Source organism: Lepus europaeus, chromosome 17 (genome assembly GCF_033115175.1).
Source record: "Lepus europaeus isolate LE1 chromosome 17, mLepTim1.pri, whole genome shotgun sequence".
Classification (NCBI taxonomy): domain Eukaryota; kingdom Metazoa; phylum Chordata; class Mammalia; order Lagomorpha; family Leporidae; genus Lepus; species Lepus europaeus.
In genome coordinates this window covers 67,015,934-67,036,074 of record NC_084843.1, presented here as the reverse complement: position 1 = coordinate 67,036,074, position 20,141 = coordinate 67,015,934, and the positions used below count along the sequence as shown (strand labels likewise).

Genomic DNA, 20,141 nt, shown 5'->3' with positions numbered 1-20,141 from the left:
GTGCCCTTACTGACAGCTCCACCCTGCCTTCTTCCTGGCTCTCTTTCTCTATCCCTGGACTCAGCTTGTTGAGAATAAGCCTGTGCTGCGTCCTGGGCCTGGTTTATGCCTCCCTGCTGCTCGTACTTCAGTTAGTGCTGTTTCGATAAGTGAATGTTCTGTTGCTGACCTGTTTCCCCAGGTTCCTTCATTAACATATCACAGATGATCGCTTGTGTAGGGCAGCAAGCCATCAGCGGCTCCCGAGTGCCAGATGGCTTTGAAAACAGGTCCTTGCCTCACTTTGAAAAACACTCAAAGGTAAGCAGTGGTGAATCAGGTAGACCCTTGAAGGCTTGTTCATAAGTTGCCCTCTATGGAAGACAGACTTGTGTAGATCAAAGGACATTGGCCATTTCATGTGCTGTTTTGTATGTGTGTTTTCACCATCTTATTGAAATGTACTTAATATCATAATATTCACTGTTTATAAAATACGGAGTTCAGTGACTACATTCAAAGGTGTGCAGCCATCCCTGCCCCACCATGAGCCCTGTGACCCTTAGCAATGCAGCTTAAAATCTGAGGGTGGGCAGCCCTGGCCCCTGGGAGGGATGTCTTGAGGTGAGTCGTTCCCCTGGAAATGGACAGATTGTCCCCTGAGGTCCTTGGTCGCTCAGCTGCTGCCTTAGACAATGCAGCCCAAAGTTGGCTTTTCCCTCTCCTGAGCCAGCTGTCCACCCTTGGCACCAGCGCCAGCTCTGGCTTGGAGCTCAGCTCATGTCTGGGGAGGATTGTCCAGGTTATTTCTCCTGCCAAAGGCATATATAGCCTGCTGCTGCTTTGTGAGTGTACGTGGGCCAGCTATTTAAAGTCCAGAGGTGGGGCTTTCTCTGGTTTGAATGAGTTTTAGAATTATGGACCTTGAACTCTTTCTGTTTGATTTTTTTTCTTTTTTTTTCCTACCTCTCTGTAGCTCCCAGCTGCCAAGGGCTTTGTGGCTAATAGCTTTTATTCCGGTTTAACTCCCACCGAGTTTTTCTTCCACACAATGGCCGGTCGGGAAGGTCTAGTCGACACAGCTGTAAAGACAGCAGAAACGGGATATATGCAGGTAATGAGAAGAAATGTGGGCTGTTGGCGAGCGAGCAGGACAGGGCTCTACCAGTTTTTACTGTTGAGTTGAGTGTTTGCATGTTTTGTGCATGATCTATAATTTACTTATCTTGTTATTTAAAGGGAAAAACTTAGAAACAGATGCCATGGAAATAATGACCAGGGGGAGGTGATATGTTCCAAATCATGCTGTGTACCTGGCCTTATCGAGGCCGAGCCCAAGCCACACATTGCAAAGCTCCCCTGGAGGAGACCGTGGGCTGCATGTCGTGAAACCTCACTGAGCCCGTATGTTCCAGCACATACAGTGGGAGTGGTAACCGACGGGATCCTGCCTCCCACTTTGTGGCTGTGTATGTTACTCTTTCCTCTATCATGCTCGCTGGCTCCACTAACCTAGGCCAGCGCCCATCAGAGGGCTGGGACACAGAGCAAAGCTGTGTCAGCCGTGAGTGTGACTCCAGCATGGTTTGCTCCTTGGTACAGGGCTGCACTTTGCCTTTCACACTTCCCACATCTACCCCTAGTTGCAGAGGACTGCAAGTGTGACCTTATTGTACTCACAGACCACACCGGGGGATTTCTTTTCAATCTCCAATGATTTTTTTTTTTTTTAATTTATTTATTTGAAAGAGTTAGAAAGAGAGAGGCAGAGGGAGATGGAGAGAGAGGTCTTCCATCCACTGGTTCACTTCTCAGTTGGCTTCAGCGGTTGTAGCTGCGCAGATCCGAAGCTTAGAGCTTCTTCCAGGTCTTCCCAGGTGGGAACAGGAGCCCAAGGACTTGGGCCATCTCTACTGCTTTCCTAGGCCATAGTAGAAAGCTGGATTGGAAGTGGAGCAGCTGGGATGGAACCGGCGCCCATAGGGATGCTGGCACTGCAGGTGGCAGATTTACCCACTTTGCCACAGCACCAGCCCCCACAATGATCTTTCTACTCCGTCCTCCTTAACTTTATTATTTGTTGGGAAAAAACTGTGAAAAAAATATTTTAAACTGCTTACGACGCCAGGTAGAATCAACACTCGGAGTTGCTGGGCCAGGAGCCTGCTGTGGCCGTGTGTCCTCTCCCCGTCATGCACCCTGGGAAACGGGGATGAGTGCAGCAGAGATGCGAGCGAAGGCCGGGGCATGGCGCCGTCAGTGGGCTCCTGCTCCCATAGCCCCTTCTGTGCCTCGCGCGTCGGTATCGGATGCGTTTCATCATGTCTTGATGGGAAATTGCCCTTCAGTTCTGGAGCGCGCTGCTTTTGTCAGAAGCGTGACATGCTGTGAAATGCTTTTACTGCTCTTGCCGTGATGTGTTTTGACTTTGTTTTTCGTCTGTACCTTTTTTAAGTAGACAGTGTGACTTTCCCAGAGCAGTGTGTTAACCTAGAACAAATTAGTTTTGGCATGAGGGATTTTTGTTTTTTTAAATTGCCTGGAGGAAGATTTCCTCTGTCTTTAATCCACCAAGCCGCCGCGACATTACTGGCTGGGGCACTGTGCTGGTGCAAGGCGCCCCGAGCAGCAGATCCGAGGGCTGGCTGCTGCCTGCTGGGTCAGACACAGAGCAGTCCCTGTTCCCTGCTTCCCGCTAACCCAGAAGAGGGCCCCCACCTGATCTGCTGTAATTCATACTGAACTCTACAGGGGTCCTGGCTCAAGCTGTGTTTGGAAATGCAAAGCTCTTGCATTAATTTATACCTTGGGGAGAAAGAAAGGGAAGGCAGAACAGCCTAGGAAAACAGTGTTTGTTTGCAGAGTCCTTGTGGGTGATGGGGTTTAAATTGCATGTGTTCTAAAAACCACGCATGTGCTAGAGGTTGGAGCATGTTCTAAATCCCACTGCACAGGCTGGTGAGGCATGCTTGGTCTTTCTGTTCTTGGGGTGAGGGGACTCTTTTCAAGGGATTTCAAATGGAATATTTTTATGTGATTAAAGTGCGTGTGACCTTGAAGCTTAGGATCGCAAATCTCATCCTCTGCACATGTGACTGGTCTTCTCAAAGCAGCTGAGCTTTCTCCTCCCTTCCTCTAGAGAAGGCTTGTGAAGTCTCTTGAAGACCTATGCTCGCAGTATGATCTGACGGTCCGAAGCTCTACCGGCGATATCATCCAGTTCATTTACGGGGGAGATGGCTTAGACCCTGCAGCCATGGAGGGAAAAGATGAACCTTTGGAGTTTAAAAGGGTCCTGGACAACATCAGAGTAAGATTTAGCAGTATATCTGGGGAAAGAGTGCTTCTGATTTTAATATATATGCCCTTTGACCCAACAGTTCCACTTAAGAGTTGGCCCTGGTGGGGAGGGGGGTGTCCAGCCCACGGGCTACATTCAGGCCCAGGAAACCATCTGTTCTGGCCCTACCAAGGCAACCACAGGTGGGACTTGATTTTCAATAAATGTATAGCAAGTTAATTTAAAAAAAAAAATTTATTTGAAAGGCAGTTTCAGAGAGAAAGCTCTTCCATGCACTGGTTGACTCCTTAAGTGGCTGCAACAGCCAGGGCCAGGCCAAAGGCAGGAGCCTGAAACTCCACCTGGATCTCCATATAGGTGCCAGAGACCCAAGCACTTGGGCCATCTTCTGCTGCTTTCCCAGGTATATTAACAGGGAACTGGATCAGAATTGGAGCCTCTGAGACTTGAAGTGGCACTCATACGAGATAGGGGAATTTCAGGCAGCGGCTTAACTCTTTGTGCCACAATGCTAACCCCAGTAGCAGTCATGCTAATAATGTTATAAATGCACAAATGGTCCCTGGCAGAAAAAAGGTTCCCCACCCCTGCCGTACAGAAATGGACCAGATGTTCCTAGGATATATTTTCCAAGTTGTTAGCAAGAGAGGCAAACCATCAGAAGGGCAGGTCGAACACACAGTGGTCCATCCTTACAACGGAATAATGTGCAGCCATTAAGATTTTGGAAAGACATCTGCATCCTACAGTGAAGTACCTGGGCTTGGTTCTGGTTCTGGCTGCTGACTCCATCTTCCTGCCATTGCAGATCCTGGGAGGCGGCACTGATGGCTCAGGGAGTTAGATTCCTGCCACCCACAAACGGGACCTGGGTTGAGTTCTGGGGGAGTGAACTCCTGGACATGAAAACTCTTGTCTCTCAAGTAAATGAAAATCAAAGAAACCAGTGTTGTAGCACACTGTGTTAAGCCCTCACTTGGGGCGCCCACATCCCATATTGTAGTGCCTGGTTCACGTCCCATCTGTTCCACCTCCGATCCAGCTTCCTGCTAACGTGCATCCTGGGAGGCAGCAGATGATGGCTCAGTTACTTGGGTCCCTGCCTCCCCTGTGGGTGACCCAGGTGGAATTCTAGGCTCCTGGCTTCCACCTGGCCCAGCCCCAGCTTTCGTGGCATTTGGGGAGCAAATCAGTGGATGGGAGATCTCTCTCTTTCTCTCTTGCTCTGCCTTTCAAAGAAATAGGAATAACCATTAATTGAAATTTTAATGTATCAGGGAGGTCCCATGAGCTTGAGAGATAGATTATTTTCACCCTTGAAATGTTTGGGGTGTTTTTGTTTTTGTTTTTGTTTTGTTTTGTTTTGTTTTGTTTGACAGGCAGAGTGGATAGTGAGAGAGAGAGAAAGGTCTTCCTTTTTGCCGTTGGTTTACCCTCCAATGGTCGCTGCGGCCGGCGCATCGCGCTGATCCGAAGCCAGGAGCCAGGTGCTTCTCCTGGTCTCCCATGCGGGTGCAGGGCCCAAGGACTTGGGCCATCCTCCACTGCCTACCCGGGCCATAGCAGAGAGCTGGCCTGGAAGAGGTGCAACCGGGACAGAATCCGGCGCCTTTGGGGTTTTTTTAAACGATTGTTTAGATGCACATTTGGGGTGCTGTGAAGGTTGGAAGTAGTGGAGCACCTCCTGAAGAGCCTAGAAGTCTGTGGTAGGATGCATTGTCAGGGTCTGGTTACCATTGTTCTGAAGGGAAAATTGCTGATTACTGAAAACACACTCTGGGTAAGATCAGTTTACCGCTTGTACCTAGTAGCACCCCCTCTCCGTCTGCCCCCACTCCAGATAACATGACTTCCTTTTAATACTCGAGGCAGTCTTCCCGTGCCAGAACGAGCCTGCGCTCAGCAAGAACGAGTTGATCCTGACGAGCGAGGCCATCATGAAGAAGAACGAGTTCCTGTGCTGCCAGGACAGCTTCCTGCAGGTGAGCTGTACCGGCCGTGTCAGTCACGGGACACGGCTGCCGAGCACCGCCTGCTGGCTCTGTCTGGGTCTGCTTTTCTTCTTTTTAACAAGTGCTCGTTGCTCTGTTAGAAAACGTTTAAAATGGCCTGGGAAGACTCTCACCAGACAACAGGTAGAATGAATCACACATCTCTTCTTAATGTATGTCTGACACACAGGCAGCACCTTATTAGAAGCAAAATGCTTTAGTTAGAAAACTGACCTCTTTTTTTTGGAGCCCTGTCCCTCTCACCTGCATTCTCACCCTGTGGACCAACTCTTCTCGGTCATTCTGCATCCCAGTGCTTGTTCGCAGGAGCAGCAGCAGCAGCAGGAGCTCCTCCTCTTATGTATCAGGAACCGGAAATCCACTGGGTCAGCCTCTTTATTCCAGGGAGCCGTTCCCTGGTGTGCTGTTGGGATGTTGTTGTTGGGACTGACTTGGCTTCTGGTTTTCAATCATGCTGACGTGCTCCAGCAGCTTCCTCGTGCTTGCAGGCACGGCTGGAGGGAAAGTGAGGAACACAGGGGTGCGTAACTGGTGTCCTTGCCGTCCTGGCTGGCGGTTCACACGCAGCACGAGCTCAGCAGGCCAGGGAAGAATGTTCTCCCTTGGATTACTCGCTAGAGCCTGCTGACCGTATATAGACTGGCTTGCTCAAGGAGATTCTTCGCTCCTTCCGTTTGCATGCGGAGGTGTGGAATAGAGCGCGCTCTTCTGGGTTTTAAAGTTTTAAAACCAAGGGCTTGGTGAGGCTGAGAGCGCCTTTATTGTTTTCTCCCCAGAGGTTTACTTTACTTCCTCTTCTGGAACAAACAAGTTAGAATTGCAGTTTGGTTTTTCTGCAAGCTTACGTTCACATGTTTATTTTTCTGTTTATCCTCAAAGACCTTCACTGAGACAGGTTATGGGAAGTACAACGAGGTAATGTGCTTAGAATGCCGTGAGTGCTGAGTGGAGCAGGGCGAGCTCTGGCAGCAGCCCAGCGGTTTGCCGGCACTCCAAGCCTGGCAAACGCAGCTTCTCTTGTTTCTTGCCTTTGACGCAGTGTGGCACGTGACCCCTTGACTGGCTGTATTTGTTTGTCCAGTGTGCACTGGTTCGGCCTTCACCGTACGTCATGCACACTGCAGATGCCGAGATCGCGAAGATGACCAGCTGTGCCCTAGCCCCCAAGATGCTCACAATCTGATGAGCTCAGATTTGCCGGAGGAGTCTGAAATCCACTGGCCAGAACAGCTTTGTCTGAGCTCATGAGATGTTCTTCAGTCCTAGCCCGTCCCAGAGCTGAAGCAACAAAGGCCACTCTTGAGTGGCTCAGAGCCTGGCCCCTGCCCAAGGCCGATGCCCCTGCTCGCACTCTGTTGAGTGTGTGTGACAATCTAATGGCTGGTTACTCATGTAATTAATTGCCTGCTGATTGCCGTGGTGTGAGTTCCCTCTAGTGTGCATGGGCTGTTTGATCCGAGTTCTCGGTTTGTTTCTGTTTTCTGTTCCACCAGGGGAGCATCGGTTTTTAACCTAACTTCCAGAGCGTCTGCCCTTAACCCTTGTAAGGAAAGCACTCCCCTAGGCAAAGCCACTGAACGTGTGTTCATTTCCAGTGCTCAGCTGGGGAGTAGGTTTGGTGTGTGCAGAGTCCTTGCCTCCTGGGGCTGCTTGCCCTTCTGTCTGCTGCTGTGTCCCCTGTATGGCAGCTCAAGCAGCCCAGAGCACCCAGTGATGGAGTAGCAACATCGGGGCCAAGGGGGCTCGCGGGAACATTCTGTAAAGACCCGGCCACAGCCAGATGAGTAGCTGGGGGAGGACGCTCTCTGCCCTGAATGACGCGGAGGAAAACTCCTCTGCACCAGGTAGAAATGCCTTTGAACAGCCCCTCCGGGAGGCAGAGCCATGCCGAAACAGTTGTGCCACGGCCCTCTCCAGCTGCTTTCCCCTTGTGGTTTGTGGTGACTGCCCCTGTCTGAAATGGTGGTCTCAGATTTCTAGTGAATGAGTCTGAAGAGCTTTTCCTTATTTTTAAAATTGTTAAGAAACTTTATTTATTTGAAAGACATTACAGAGAGAGCTTTTCCGTGCACAGGTTCATTCCCCAAATGTCCATAACAGCTCTGGCCAGGTCAGGCTGAAGTCAGGAGCCTGGAACTCCATCCGGTCTCCTACGGGCGGTAGGGTCCCAAGAACTTGGGCCATCCTCTGCTGCTTTCCCAGGTGCATTAGCAGGGAGCTGGATCAAAAGTGGAGCTGCCAGGACTCAAACCAGCATCCATATGGGTTGCTAGTGTTGGAGGCAGCTTAACCCACTGTGCCACACACCAACCCCAAGTTTGTCTTTAAAAAGAGCCTCTTGAGAATGTTCAATTTCTTACAAATTAAAAGTCCTTTGTTAAATAAAAGTCCTTTCTGTGTAGGGTCATTGCTGAGCTGCAGGGTAATCATTCATGTGTGTCTTTTTTCCCTTTGGGAAGGAAGAGTTGGCCAGAGTGGGTAGTCGTAAGGAAACTATGGTCATGGGAAAGGGACAGTTGAGGGGTGATAGGACCCCCCACCCCCACCCTGGTAGCCTGTGTACCACCTAGGCTCCTGGGAGAGAGACTGAATTCCACAGAAACTGTTGAGAGAGAAGACTTTGGAGAGAGCACCTGCATGGAGAGGCACTATCACCTTGGCCACCCCTAAACCCCACCAGCTTCTCAGTGTCCTCCAGGTGACAAGGCTGATGCCAGACCATCCCAAGGGCTGGGGAGAGCAGGTGACTGTGGAGACAGGTGCTCAGGCTATGTAAACCTAAGAATGTAAAGTTCTAGTGTTGTGCTTTCTGAAAAGGCAGGAACTAGAAATTGCTGGGTAGTCTGTGGGAACCTTAAGAGATTTATTTTTGCAAAGTTAAGATTGAATAGGACTAGGAAGTGTTAAACTCTCTGGGTTCCCTGCAGGATTTGATTTTTGCAAAAGTAAGCTTCTGGGTCGGTACACTTTAAAACATTTGTTTCCAGCTTACACGTTTTCAGCCAAGAGAGTGAGTAGGCTTCAGGCAAGGTGTGCTGGCCTGCTCTCTGGGGGCCTGCAGGCCACCCTGGGATTGAGGAGCAAGGCTACATGAGACTGGCACAGTCTGCCCTTGTGCCAGCCCACACGTCCACCTCTATGTATGCCTCTGTCCTCAGCCAGCCACATAGCAGCTGGACACCTGCAGCAGGCTCCAGTCCATTCAAACTCATTGTGTACGTGGTTTTTTCGCAGTCATTGAGGGAAATCCCATTTCTGGGAAGGAGCTGGAGAGAAGCACAGTCCGTCCACTCTTTCTCATATCTAACACACATGCCTGGGTCAAAGCAGAGCACCTGATTGCCAGCTCCCAGGGCCACTAAAGACGGGTGCTCCTGTACCGCATGTGCTGCAGTCTGCCCCAGGAGTGCTCACAGAGCCAGTCCTGGGTGCTCGGTGTTTGCCGCCGTGGGCAGCTTGTGCGTTGCTCCTGGGAGCCCTCCCCAAGAGAAGGCTCTGCGACCCCAGTTCTAGGAGGGGCAGTGAGTGTGCCAGGTTGATTTGCTGGCGGCAGCAGATCGTGAAGCCACAGGTCTTCCCCTCTGGGTGGTCACCAGAAAACTCAGTGTCAGGTCTGTCATCTCAGCCTGGCCTGTCAGCCCCGCCCCTACTATCACGCACCTTACATCTTCTTCCATGCTCCATGTTGTTGTATTCCCTGTTCTGAAACAGCACAGACAGCCACAGTGGCTGTGAGGGCAATGGCCAGGAATGCCTACAAAGTTGTAACTGTGTATGGGAAGGGAGCGTGAGGCTCAGGGCTGGGGGTGGGGTCGTGATGCAGAGAGAAGCTGGGGTTGCAGAGTTTTCTTGGAAACGAAGATCAGCTCACAGCATGTGTGTACAAAGCTGTGGTTTGGCTGATGGCACTTAATTTGATCATCACAGCTTTAGGAGAAGCCCTCAAGAATTAATCAGTGTAGAAATGAAAGTGTAAATGTATGCTTAGACCTGTTCTGGGCTGTAAGAGTTTAGGCCATGTGGTGCTGGGAGAGCAAAAGAATATTCCCTAGCAGCATGTAAGCTCCCCAGGTGGCAGTGTCACTGCAGCAGTAGGGGATGGGCCTTAGAAGCACTTGCACCAAGAGATTGTGGACGGGATGCCACTTTGTAATGGAGCCCAGATCCATGGTAACCTTTGCTACAGGTGCACCTGGCAGTACTCACTACAGGATCAGTCCCAGCACTGCAGTGAAGCATAGGTTGCAATAAAGGTAGGCACTCGTGTATTTTGGTTTCCTAGTACGTATGGAAGTAGGCTTACACTCTACTATGGTCTGTTAAATGTGGAGCAATGTCATGTCCAAAGAACCAACATATGTACCTCAATTCTAAAACACTTAAATGCTGGGGTTGCTACTGTGATGCAGCAGGTTAAAGCCCCGGCCTACAGCGCCAGTATGCCATGTGGACACTGGTTCAAGTCCCTGCTGCTCTACTTACCCAACTTCCTGCTAATGTGCCTGGGAAGGCAGCAGAGGACGACCCAAGTCCTTGGGTCCCTGCATCCATGTGAAAGACCCGAAAGAAGCTCTTGGCTTCTGATCAGCTCAGCTCTGACCATCAAAGCCATTTGGGGAGTGAACCAACAGATGGAAGACCTCTCTGTGGCTCTGTCTTTCAAATGCAAAAAAAAAAAAAAAGTCTTAAACCAAATGCTAAAAATTGCTGACAATCATCTGAGCCTTCAGTGAGCCATAATCTTTTCGCTGGTGGATGGTTGTGGCTCAGTTTTGGTGGCTGCTGAAGGCTGGGGTGGCTGTGGCAGTTTCTTAAACTAAGCAGCAATGAAGTGCACCACCCAGACTGGCTCTCCCCTTGTGTAGCGTGCAGTGCGCTTTGCTAGCACCTCACCTCCCGTAGGACCTTCTCAGAACAGGAGCCCAGACCCCCTGCTGCCATCTCTGGAAACACAGCATCTTCACCACGAGCAGGAGCCATCTCCAGAAAGCACTTTGCTCCTCCGTCAGAAACAACGCCTCATCTCTGAAAGTTTCATTAGATTTTAGCAATTCGGTCACCTCTTCAGCCCCCCACCCCACCCCCCGATTTTGTTTGCTTTTAATTATTCATTTGAAAAGCAGAGCAACAAAGAGAAATCACTTAACACTGGTTCACTTCCCAAATGCCCACGACAGGCAGGTCCGGGCCAAGCTGAAACCAGGAGCTGCACGCAAGCTGTGTGGGTGGGAGGAGTCCAAGTACTTGGGCCACCATTTACTGCCTCCTGAGTGCTTTCTAGGTGCGTGAGCAGGAAGCTGGATCGTACAGAGGCACTGATGGGATATGGGCAAGCTTAACTCAGTGCGCCACAATGCTTACCCCAGGACCCACTTCTAATTCTAGTTTTCTTGATATTTGCACCACATCTTCAATTTCTTCCTTCACTGAAGTCTTTAGCCCTTCAAAGTTATCCATAGGAGTTGAAATCCAAACTCCTGATAATATTGATATTTTGACTTCACAAGAATCAGAAGTGTTCTTAATGGCATCTAGAGTTGTGAATCCTTTTTATAAAGTTTTCAATTTACTTTGCTCAGATGCATCAGTAGAATCACTGACTATGGCAGCTATAGCCCTACAGAATGCATTTTGTTTTCAAGATTGATTTATTTATTTGGAAGTCGGAGTTAGAGAGAGCTTCTATCCTCTAGTTCACTTCCCAGATGGCCACAATGGTCAGGGCTGGGCCAAGCCAAAGCCAGGAGCTTCTTCCAGGTCTCCCACATGGATGGCAGGGGCCCAGGCACTGGGGCTGTCTTCCGCTGCCTTTCCCAGGCCATTAGCAGGGAGCTGGATTGGAAGTGGGGTAGCCAGGACTCGAACTGGCACCCAAATGGTATGTCAGCATTGCAAGTGCTGGCTTTACTGGCTATGCCACAATGCCAACCCCACAAAATGTATTTTTTAGTCATGAGACTTGGAAGTCACAGCTGCTTCTTGGTCCTTGGCTGCAGAAAGGATGCTGTGTTAGCACACGCACTGAGAACCTGTGTCAGGATTCTCCATCTGAGCTCTTAGGTGACCGGGAGCCCAGTCGGCAGTAGTGTTTTGAAAAGAATCTTTTTGACTAGCAGATCTCAAGAGTGGGCCTTAAGATACACATTAAAGCATGTTGTAAGCAGGTGCTGTCATCCAGGCCTTGTTTTATTCATTAAGCACAGGCAAGGTAGATTCTTAAGGGTCCTAGGTTCTTCAGAATGGGATGTGGGCCGTGGCTTCAACAAAGTCACCAGCTGCATTAGGCATCTCTTTGGCGCTTTGAAGCCAAGTGTTGACTTCTAGCTGTGAAAGTCTTGGGTGGCATCGTCTTCTAGGCTGAGGCCACGTTGCCTGGCACCCCCTCAGTTACCCTCACTAGAGCTTCTGGGTCTTGCAGCGGCTGCTGCCTCAGCCTTTGCTGCACTTGGAAGTTGCCTAGATGATGCCTTTCCTTGAACCTCGTGGACCCATCCCTGCCAGATTCAGGAGTTTTCTCCTGCCGCTTCCTCACCTCTGTCGACCATCACAGACCTGCAGAGAGGTCGGGTCTTGCTCTGCATTAGGCTTTGGCTATAGGGAATATTATGGCTTCGTGGTTTCATTTTCTTACATGTGTGCTCACTGCAGTAGCACATTTCGGTTCCTTCAAGAACTTTTCCTCTACATTCACAGCTCAGCTGTTTGGCACAAGAGGCCTAACTTTTGCCCTGTCTGCCTTGGATGTGCCTGCCTCACTTAGCTTGATCATTTCCACCTTCTGCTTAAAACTGAGAAGTGCAGCTCTTCCTTTCACTTGAATACTTACAGGGTTATTAACTAGCCAGATTTCAATATTGAAGCAATCGGGGGCCATGAGGAGATGGAGAGAGATGGGGGAGCAGCTGATGGTGCAGTCAGAACACATCCAACATCCATGACTTGGGTTCACCATCTTACCTGGGTGTGGTTTGTGGAACCCAAAACATAGGGACATCAAAGATCACTGATCACAGAGCACCATAGCAGATTTAATGAAAACGTCAACAGGATGCAGAAATTAGTCAGGTGTGACTGACACAAGTGAGCCCCTGCTGGTGGAAAAATCACACAGACTTTGTCACCACAAGGCGGCCGGAACCTTACGTTTGTTAAAAGCTCAGTTATCTGCAAGGTGCAATAAAACAGTATGCCTATGTCTATTTAACCGCTGCACAACTTTGAGAAACTCATCATGTATTCCTGAAGTTTAATAGGTAATGTTACCACAACTATCATAGTTAGCCATGTTAAATGAATGTTACCGTAACTATCAGCTGTGTCACCTGAATGTTACCATAACTATCATAGCTAGCCATGTTACCTGAATGTTACCATAACTATCATAGTTAGCCGTGTTACCTGAATGTTACCATAACTATCATAGCTAGCCATGTTACCTGAATGTTACCATAACTATCATAGTTAGCCGTGTTACCTGAATCACTAAGAAGCACAACTGATGTTTGCTGTGTAATCTTTCAGGAAATAAAAAAATTCATTAAGGGTGTTTCTGAGAGGATCAAGAAAACCAGAGATAAATACGGCATCAATGATAACGGCACAACAGAGGTAAGAGCCTTCCCAGTTGTGTCAGGACACCAAGGTGTTTGCAGGTGCTGCCAGCCCTAACTCTGCACTTGACATTGTTCTTCCAGCCCCGTGTGCTGTACCAGCTGGACCGGATCACCCCCACCCAAATAGAAAAGTTTCTGGAGACCTGCCGGGACAAGTACATGAGGTGGGGGCTACTTTCTGGACTGCTGGGCATCCGCATGGTTTCCCACCTCCCCTGTTTCCCAGGGTAAAGAGTCCTGTGCCAGCACGACTTAGGAACTGCCAGTACTAGAGCAGATTCTGTCCCCTCAGATCTAAGGACTCCAGTGCGTTGCTTGACCAGATGCCCTAAAATATGTGGAATTAACCGCATAGAAATTTCCCCAGAAGAAACTCCTGACACGTGTGGCAGGTGCCAGTACTCTGTGCCTTCTGTGCCATTGGGTAGGAGACCTCGGGTCTTTTCCAGGCCACAGATGTCCAGCCCGTTCGTCACATGCTGGCCACGAGTAGCCACGCAGAATTCAGCTGCACTGTCATCTGCCTTGATCTTCCAGTTCCCCCATCTGCACCTACTCCTGGTCAATGCCAGGCTCTTACTCCATCTCAGATGCAGCCTAGCCCATTGCCAATTCCATCCTGACCCTGGTGGCGTCTGCTTATTTTCTGTTAAGAGGGGGTCACCAGAAGCCTTGCCCAGGAGCCTGAGGATTTCATCTTTGTCGTGTTGCCTTTTCCCTCTAGAGCACAGATGGAGCCGGGGTCTGCAGTGGGTGCACTGTGTGCCCAGAGTATTGGGGAGCCAGGCACCCAGATGACCCTGAAGACTTTCCACTTTGCAGGCGTGGCCTCCATGAACATCACCCTGGGCGTGCCTCGCATCAAAGAGATCATCAATGCTTCCAAGGCCATCAGGTTGGCTCCCTTTGTCCCACACTCATCTGTCCTATCCCTGGAGAAACAGCCTTGTGTTGCACGCATGCCTGTGATGCTCTCCTGGGACAGTGTCTCACACTCTGGACAGCACGCTTGTTGCACCAATCCCGTTTTAGTTTTTTAAAAAGTCACTCAGAAGCATAAGTTGAAACTGGATATAGTCAGAATGGAAGCAATGGCTTTTTATGGATACAAGTCGGATGATAGAAAGATGTGAAAGTGACTAGGAAAATTGGAGCCATGTGTCAGTGGAGGTTTCATCTTTTTTGATGTCGTTGGTCCCAGCCTGAATAGGCCTGACCGGTATGTCTGTCGGTTGGCCTGTGGTCAGACTCCACAACACACACACGCCCCCCAGTAGTTTCATGATAGGACTGGTAGGTGATCTGAAGCTAGAGGAAATCAAAATACATTACAGTGCTTTTGATGAGAAAAATCATTTCGTCCATGATCTCAGTACAAAAATGAGAATGCATGGCATTTTTTTTTTTTTTTTTTAAGATTTATTTACTTTATCTGAAAGGCAGAGTAACAGAGAGGTCTTCCATCTGCTGGTTCACTCCCCAATTGGCTGCAATGGCCAGAACTGTGTCAATCCAAAGCCAGGAGCCAGGAGCTTCTTCCAGGTCTTCCACACGGGTGCAGGGGCCCAAGGACTTGTTTTTGTAGGCCATAGCAGAGAGCTGGATGGGAAGTAGAAGAGCCGGGACTCAAACCAGCACCCAAATGGGATGCCAGCACTGCAGGTGGCAGTTTTACCTGCTGTGCCACAGCACCAGGCCCCAATGCATGGCATTTAATCAAAGATAGCTACACTGTAGAACAGTCACTGTGGATGTCCAAGGAGTTAGGCGCGCTGCCTGCCTCCCTGGCCTGGTCAGGTGAGTCCCAGGAATATGTGTTCAGGGTACATGTCCAGGACAGTGAGGATGGAGGCTGATGGCTTTTGCTTGGAGGAGCCAGAGGTGTGCCTGGACAGCTGTGGTACCTGAAAGGTCGGTACACGCAGGGAACAGAACTAAATAACTGCTCTGAGGACCAAAGAGAAAGTGGTAGGGCTCACTCTAAGGGAGAGTTTTCTGAAAGCCTTTTCCTTTCTCTGGTGGAGTGAGCTGCCTGGGGAGCTCCCAGAATAGTAAGTCTAAATGAGAACGTGTGCACAGCCCTTCGCGGCATGCCCGACACACAGGGAGCACTCAGGGAAGGGCAGCTGCGGCGCTTGCCCAGTCTTCAGGTGTGACAAAGCCGTCGTCCTCGAGCAGGCCCCGGCCGTGTGCCGTAATCATTTCCCCTTTGCCTCCCACAGCACTCCCATTATCACAGCACAGCTGGACAAGGACGATGATGCGGACTACGCTCGCCTCGTGAAGGGGAGAATTGAGAAAACCCTCTTGGGGGAGGTAAGAAATCCCTCTTGGAAACCAGAACACTGGATCTGCAGTGTTGTAAGAAGTGTAAGAGCAGCCACCGGGCGTGGACCCATCAGTCGCGGCCACACTATTCCAGCTCTAAAAAAGACATTGAAAAGGCAGGAAGCCGTCTGCTCTCGGGAAAGGGAAGCACTGATGACCGTTCTGATGCTTTGCCACTGCAGATTTCGGAGTACATTGAAGAAGTGTTTCTCCCTGATGACTGCTTTATTCTCGTCAAGCTCTCCCTGGAGCGGATTAGGCTGCTGAGACTGGAAGTGAGTCACGTGATTAAATGTGTAGAGGAAGTCATCCTGCTAGTCCCACGACAGGTGCTGATAAAGCAGGGTGACAGAGAGCGCTGCAGAGGCTCTGTCCCGTGTCTGCCGTTGGATTCTGTTGTACCTTCACATTCTCTCTTGCTACACCTGAGTTGGAGTGGGTGTTCCACCTGTCAGTAAAGATCCCCAAGTCCTCCATCAGAATTTCCGGGTACCCAGCTGAACTCCTCACTCCACCTTCCTGCTACTGCAGACCCTAGGAGCAGTGGTGATGGCGCAAGTAATTGTGTTCCTCACACCTGTGTGGGAGACCGGGGTGGAGTTCTTGGCTCCTGGGACCATCATGGACATTTAGGGAATGAACCAGACCAAAAATAGAATGGGAATTCTATCCTAGAAAACAATAAAACAAACCAAAAAAAATATTTAAAGCCCACTCCTGACAAAAGCTGTGTAATAACACTCGGGACTTCAGCTGCAATCCCGTGGCGTGTTTTGTGATAACGGGTCACCTCATCCACCTTCCCAGTTTCTGGAAGGACCCTAGGGCCAGCTGTGTCTTCCTTACCTGTAGGCTCCCAGTGCAACACTTGGTTGGGTCAGTGGATGATTTTTTTTTCCCACTCATCTGAAAGAATGACACAGAGAGAGAGATCTTCATCTGCTGGTTCACTCTCCAAAAGTCCACAATAATCAGGGCTGGGCCAGGCCAAAACCAGGAGCCTGAAACTCCATCTGGATCTCTCATTGGGTGGCAGGGCCCCGAGTGCTTGAGCAATCTCCTGCTTCCTCCCAGGATGTATTAGCAGGAAGACAAATTGGAGGCCAAGGCTCCACAACTCAATCCCAGGCGCTCTGATAGGGACACAAGTGTCCCCAGTGGTGGCTTCACCCCCGGCTTGGCCCAGTAAATAGTTTTTGTTGCGTAGATTAACCTGTTAACACCGGCATGGATGAATAGGTGAAGCTGAAAGATGAGTAGCCTTTCTCTCAGACTCGGGCAAGGAACACACTGAACTGAGTCATGTCCTGGCACCTTCCTTGTAGGGAGTTACACCTGAATTAGTCTTTAAAACACAAAAACACATTCTCTCAAGTGTGAAATCCATGTGCTGCCCGTGCGACTATGACTCAAGTCTGACAGCCCATTTTCCAGCGTGGGGACTGCTGCAGCATGTCCCTAGCTGCCTGCCTGGGGCTCTTTTACCAGAAGAGCATGTGGCACATGACAGCCATGGTGATGGCAGATCGTGGGTTGCTCCACTGAGGCTTGATGCCGTCCTGGCCTCCAGCCACCCTCGAGCCACCTGGAGGCAGCGCGTGCCTCCCTGAGTGGAGCATGAGTTCTCAACAGGGCAAATATGGGTTCTTGGGGTGAAAAACACCTGCTAGTTTGATGCGTAAAGCACAGATACACAATACATAAACAGGTACGTGCATAACATTTTTCTGGTTTGGAGGGAAAAGGGTCTAAAAAGGGTTCTTAGAGGGGCAGTAATGAAATACATGGTGAAAAGCATGTGGTTGAAGCCTGCAGACCTGTGTCCATAACAGCTGCTGGGTTGCCGTGCAGGTGAACGCTGAGACCGTGCGCTATTCCATCTGCACGTCCAAGCTGCGCGTGAAGCCGGGCGACGTGGCCGTTCACGGCGAGGCCGTGGTGTGTGTCACCCCCAGAGAGAACAGCAAGAGCTCCATGTACTACGTACTACAGTTCCTGAAGGAGGATCTCCCCAAGGTGAGGCAGGAGTTGCACTGCCGGAGAGCCTGTGTTTACCTGTAGTTTGAACGCCCAGGAGTGGGAACCCCAGGGACTTTGTTCATGAGCCAGACTGAGGATGGTGCCCATTTCTTTGTTTCTCCTTGGCCCCATCCCTAAGGGATCAGTCGGGTTCTTTTTATTAGCTCCGCCATCAGGCTCTGCCATGCTCTCTGAGAGTGCAGCTGATTGTGGATTGGGGCACAGCCCTTGACCCTCCAAGGTACACCACAGGCAGTTGGGTTTAAAGTGTTACTGGTTCCAGCTCTCTGCTGTAGCCCGGGAAGGCAGGGGAGGATGGCCCAAGTGCTTGGGCCCTGCACCCCATGGGAGACCAGGAGGAAGCACCTGGCTCCTGGCTTCAGATCGGCCCAGCGCGCTGGCCGCAGCGGCCATTTGGGGGGTGAACCAACGGAAGGAAGACCTTTCTCTCTGTCTCTCTCTCTTACTGTCTAACTCTGCCTGTCAAAAAAAAGTGTTACTGGTGACCTCTGCCGAGCACTGGGGTGAGAAGCCCCAGCCCCAGGGCCTCCCCTTAAGCTGCTGTGATTTTGAGGCTCTCAGGTTGGTGGGGCCATGGATATCGCAGTGTCCAGAGCCCGCCATGTCTCTGAATCCAGGTGGTGGTACAGGGCATCCCAGAAGTGTCCAGAGCTGTCATCCACATTGACGAGCAGAGTGGGAAGGAGAAGTACAAGCTGCTGGTGGAAGGCGATAACCTGCGGGCAGTCATGGCCACCCACGGCGTGCGGGGCACCAGAACCACCTCCAACAACACGTATGAGGTATCGCCCACCCCTCAGTGTCCACTCGGGGTCCTACTGGCTCCCTCATGCCATTTGCTGGCCCCCGGCTCGCTCCTAGCACAGCTCACTGGGCCTTGTATGCACTGGATCTACCACAAGGAAAGGCTTAAAATCCACTTCTGAGAAACAGTGCAGGCTTGCCTTGAACCTGCAGGGCAGAGAAGGAAGTGGATAGACATGGAGGTAATGTTCCCAGAAATCTCCATTTGCACTCACCCGCAGCTCTCCACAGGTAGAGAAGACATTGGGCATCGAGGCTGCCCGGACCACCATCATCAATGAAATCCAGTACACGATGGTCAACCACGGCATGAGTATCGACAGGAGGCACGTCATGCTGCTCTCCGACCTGATGACCTACAAGGTGTGTGGGCGGGGCCTCTGCAGATCCACTCTCAGGAGGAGAGAGACACATGGAGTGCCCTGGAGCGGAAACCAGAAACCAGAACTTGGTGGGGCCAGGTGTCGTGTGAACTCCCAACGGGAGAACCGCAGCGTTATGGCACCCGCGGGCCATGTTGGTGAAGTGCAGAGCCGTGCCTGGCTATGGCTCTTGTCCGCCCCTGGATTTTAGCTAGTGCCCAGCTAGCCTTTTCCCAGAGCCCAGAGGGCCCATGCTGAGCGAGGTGTTTGTTCCCTGTCTGGTCCTCTTCATAACTTCTGTGAGCATTTCTAGGAGGAGATTAAGTTAACAGGATCTGAAGCAGGAGGCTGAGGAGTGGGGTGCTAAGGATAGTCACTTAATTTTTTCTCATTTTTTTTTTTCCCCAAAATAAATGCTTCCCCTCCAGCAGCGCCGTGGGGCAGTGGGCTTTCCTGTGCTGTGTTACAGGGCGTTCAGAAACCAGCTGAAGGTGGCCAGTTTCTCACCCCCACGAGGGAAAGGCTGCCTCCCAGTCCGCCTCCCCAGGCTTGTTCTGGACACACAGCTCCTCTGTCAGCGCAGTGTGCGGTGTGCATGGGATGTGTAACCTGTAAATATTTCCCTGTCCCACAGCCTTTACAAACACCTCTGTAGTGATGGCGTGCACTTTCATTCTTGGAGTGAAAGGCCCCACACGTAATGAGTTCTTTTCCTACTGGAGTCTTTTATTCTTCTTTGAGCCGTACTGAACACCTTCAGAAGCGTTCCTGCTCTCTGCAGGGAGAGTCTCAGGTCTCTGCTGCAGCCACCTGCCAGGTTGGGGGTGGGCCCCCCGAGCCAGCAGCGGCTCACCTCCTCATGGGCACAGAGGCTGAACGCAGAGCCGCTGAGGTCCCTTTCAGACCTGCTTTTGCAGCTTGAACCGCCTCTTGGCTGATGCGGGTTTGCTCTGTCGAGGGGCTGCGCAGTGCTTTGCCCGAGTGCCTCTGACCCTCTGTCTCCTGCTGCAGGGGGAAGTCCTGGGCATCACCCGGTTTGGCCTGGCCAAGATGAAGGAGAGTGTGCTGATGCTGGCTTCCTTCGAGAAGACAGCTGACCATCTCTTCGACGCTGCCTACTTCGGCCAGAAGGACTCCGTCTGTGGTAGGTTTGGCGTGTCAAGGAGTGGAGTCAGAGGCCTGCCTTATTTATAGCGGGGACCGTGGCCGGATTCCAGGCATACCCAGGGAGTCAACTAAGGCGGAGCTTTCGTTTTTTGGTTTTTTAAATTTATTTGGGGGACCGGCGTCGTGGCTTAACAGGCTAATCCTCCGCCTTGCGGCGCCAGCACACCGGGTTCTAGTCCCTGTTGGGGCACCGGATTCTATCCTGGTTGCCCCTCTTCAAGGCCAGCTCTCTGCTATGGCCCGGGAAGGCAGTGGAGGATGGCCCAAGTCCTAGGGCCCTGCACCCGCATGGGAGACCAGGAGAAGCACCTAGCTCCTGGCTTCGGATCAGCACAATGCGCCGGCCGCAGCAGCCATTGGAGGGTGAACCAACGGCAAAAAGGAAGACCTTTCTCTCTGTCTCTCTCTCTCTCTCACTATCCACTCTGCCTGTCAAAAAAAAAATTAAAAAAATAAATGTATTTGGGAGGCAGAGTTATAGAGAGGGAGAGACAGAGAGAGAGATTCCATCTGCTGGTTGACTCCTCAAATACCC

At 50.9% G+C, this 20,141-nt stretch overlaps 1 protein-coding gene across 1 annotated transcript in view; it reads left to right on the top strand.

The window, feature by feature from the left end:
- Positions 1–20,141, top strand: part of POLR3A (RNA polymerase III subunit A) — a 53,596-nt gene that overhangs the window by 26,266 nt on the left and 7,189 nt on the right. Inside the window, exons 18-30 of the mRNA XM_062213858.1 lie at positions 182–300; positions 956–1,093; positions 3,119–3,289; positions 5,149–5,262; positions 12,814–12,900; positions 12,987–13,069; positions 13,630–13,800; positions 15,128–15,221; positions 15,416–15,508; positions 17,085–17,249; positions 17,891–18,055; positions 18,309–18,440; positions 19,451–19,583. Of these exons, the coding sequence (XP_062069842.1) occupies positions 182–300; positions 956–1,093; positions 3,119–3,289; positions 5,149–5,262; positions 12,814–12,900; positions 12,987–13,069; positions 13,630–13,800; positions 15,128–15,221; positions 15,416–15,508; positions 17,085–17,249; positions 17,891–18,055; positions 18,309–18,440; positions 19,451–19,583 (1,665 nt within the window). The remainder of the gene's footprint in view (positions 1–181; positions 301–955; positions 1,094–3,118; positions 3,290–5,148; positions 5,263–12,813; positions 12,901–12,986; positions 13,070–13,629; positions 13,801–15,127; positions 15,222–15,415; positions 15,509–17,084; positions 17,250–17,890; positions 18,056–18,308; positions 18,441–19,450; positions 19,584–20,141) is intronic.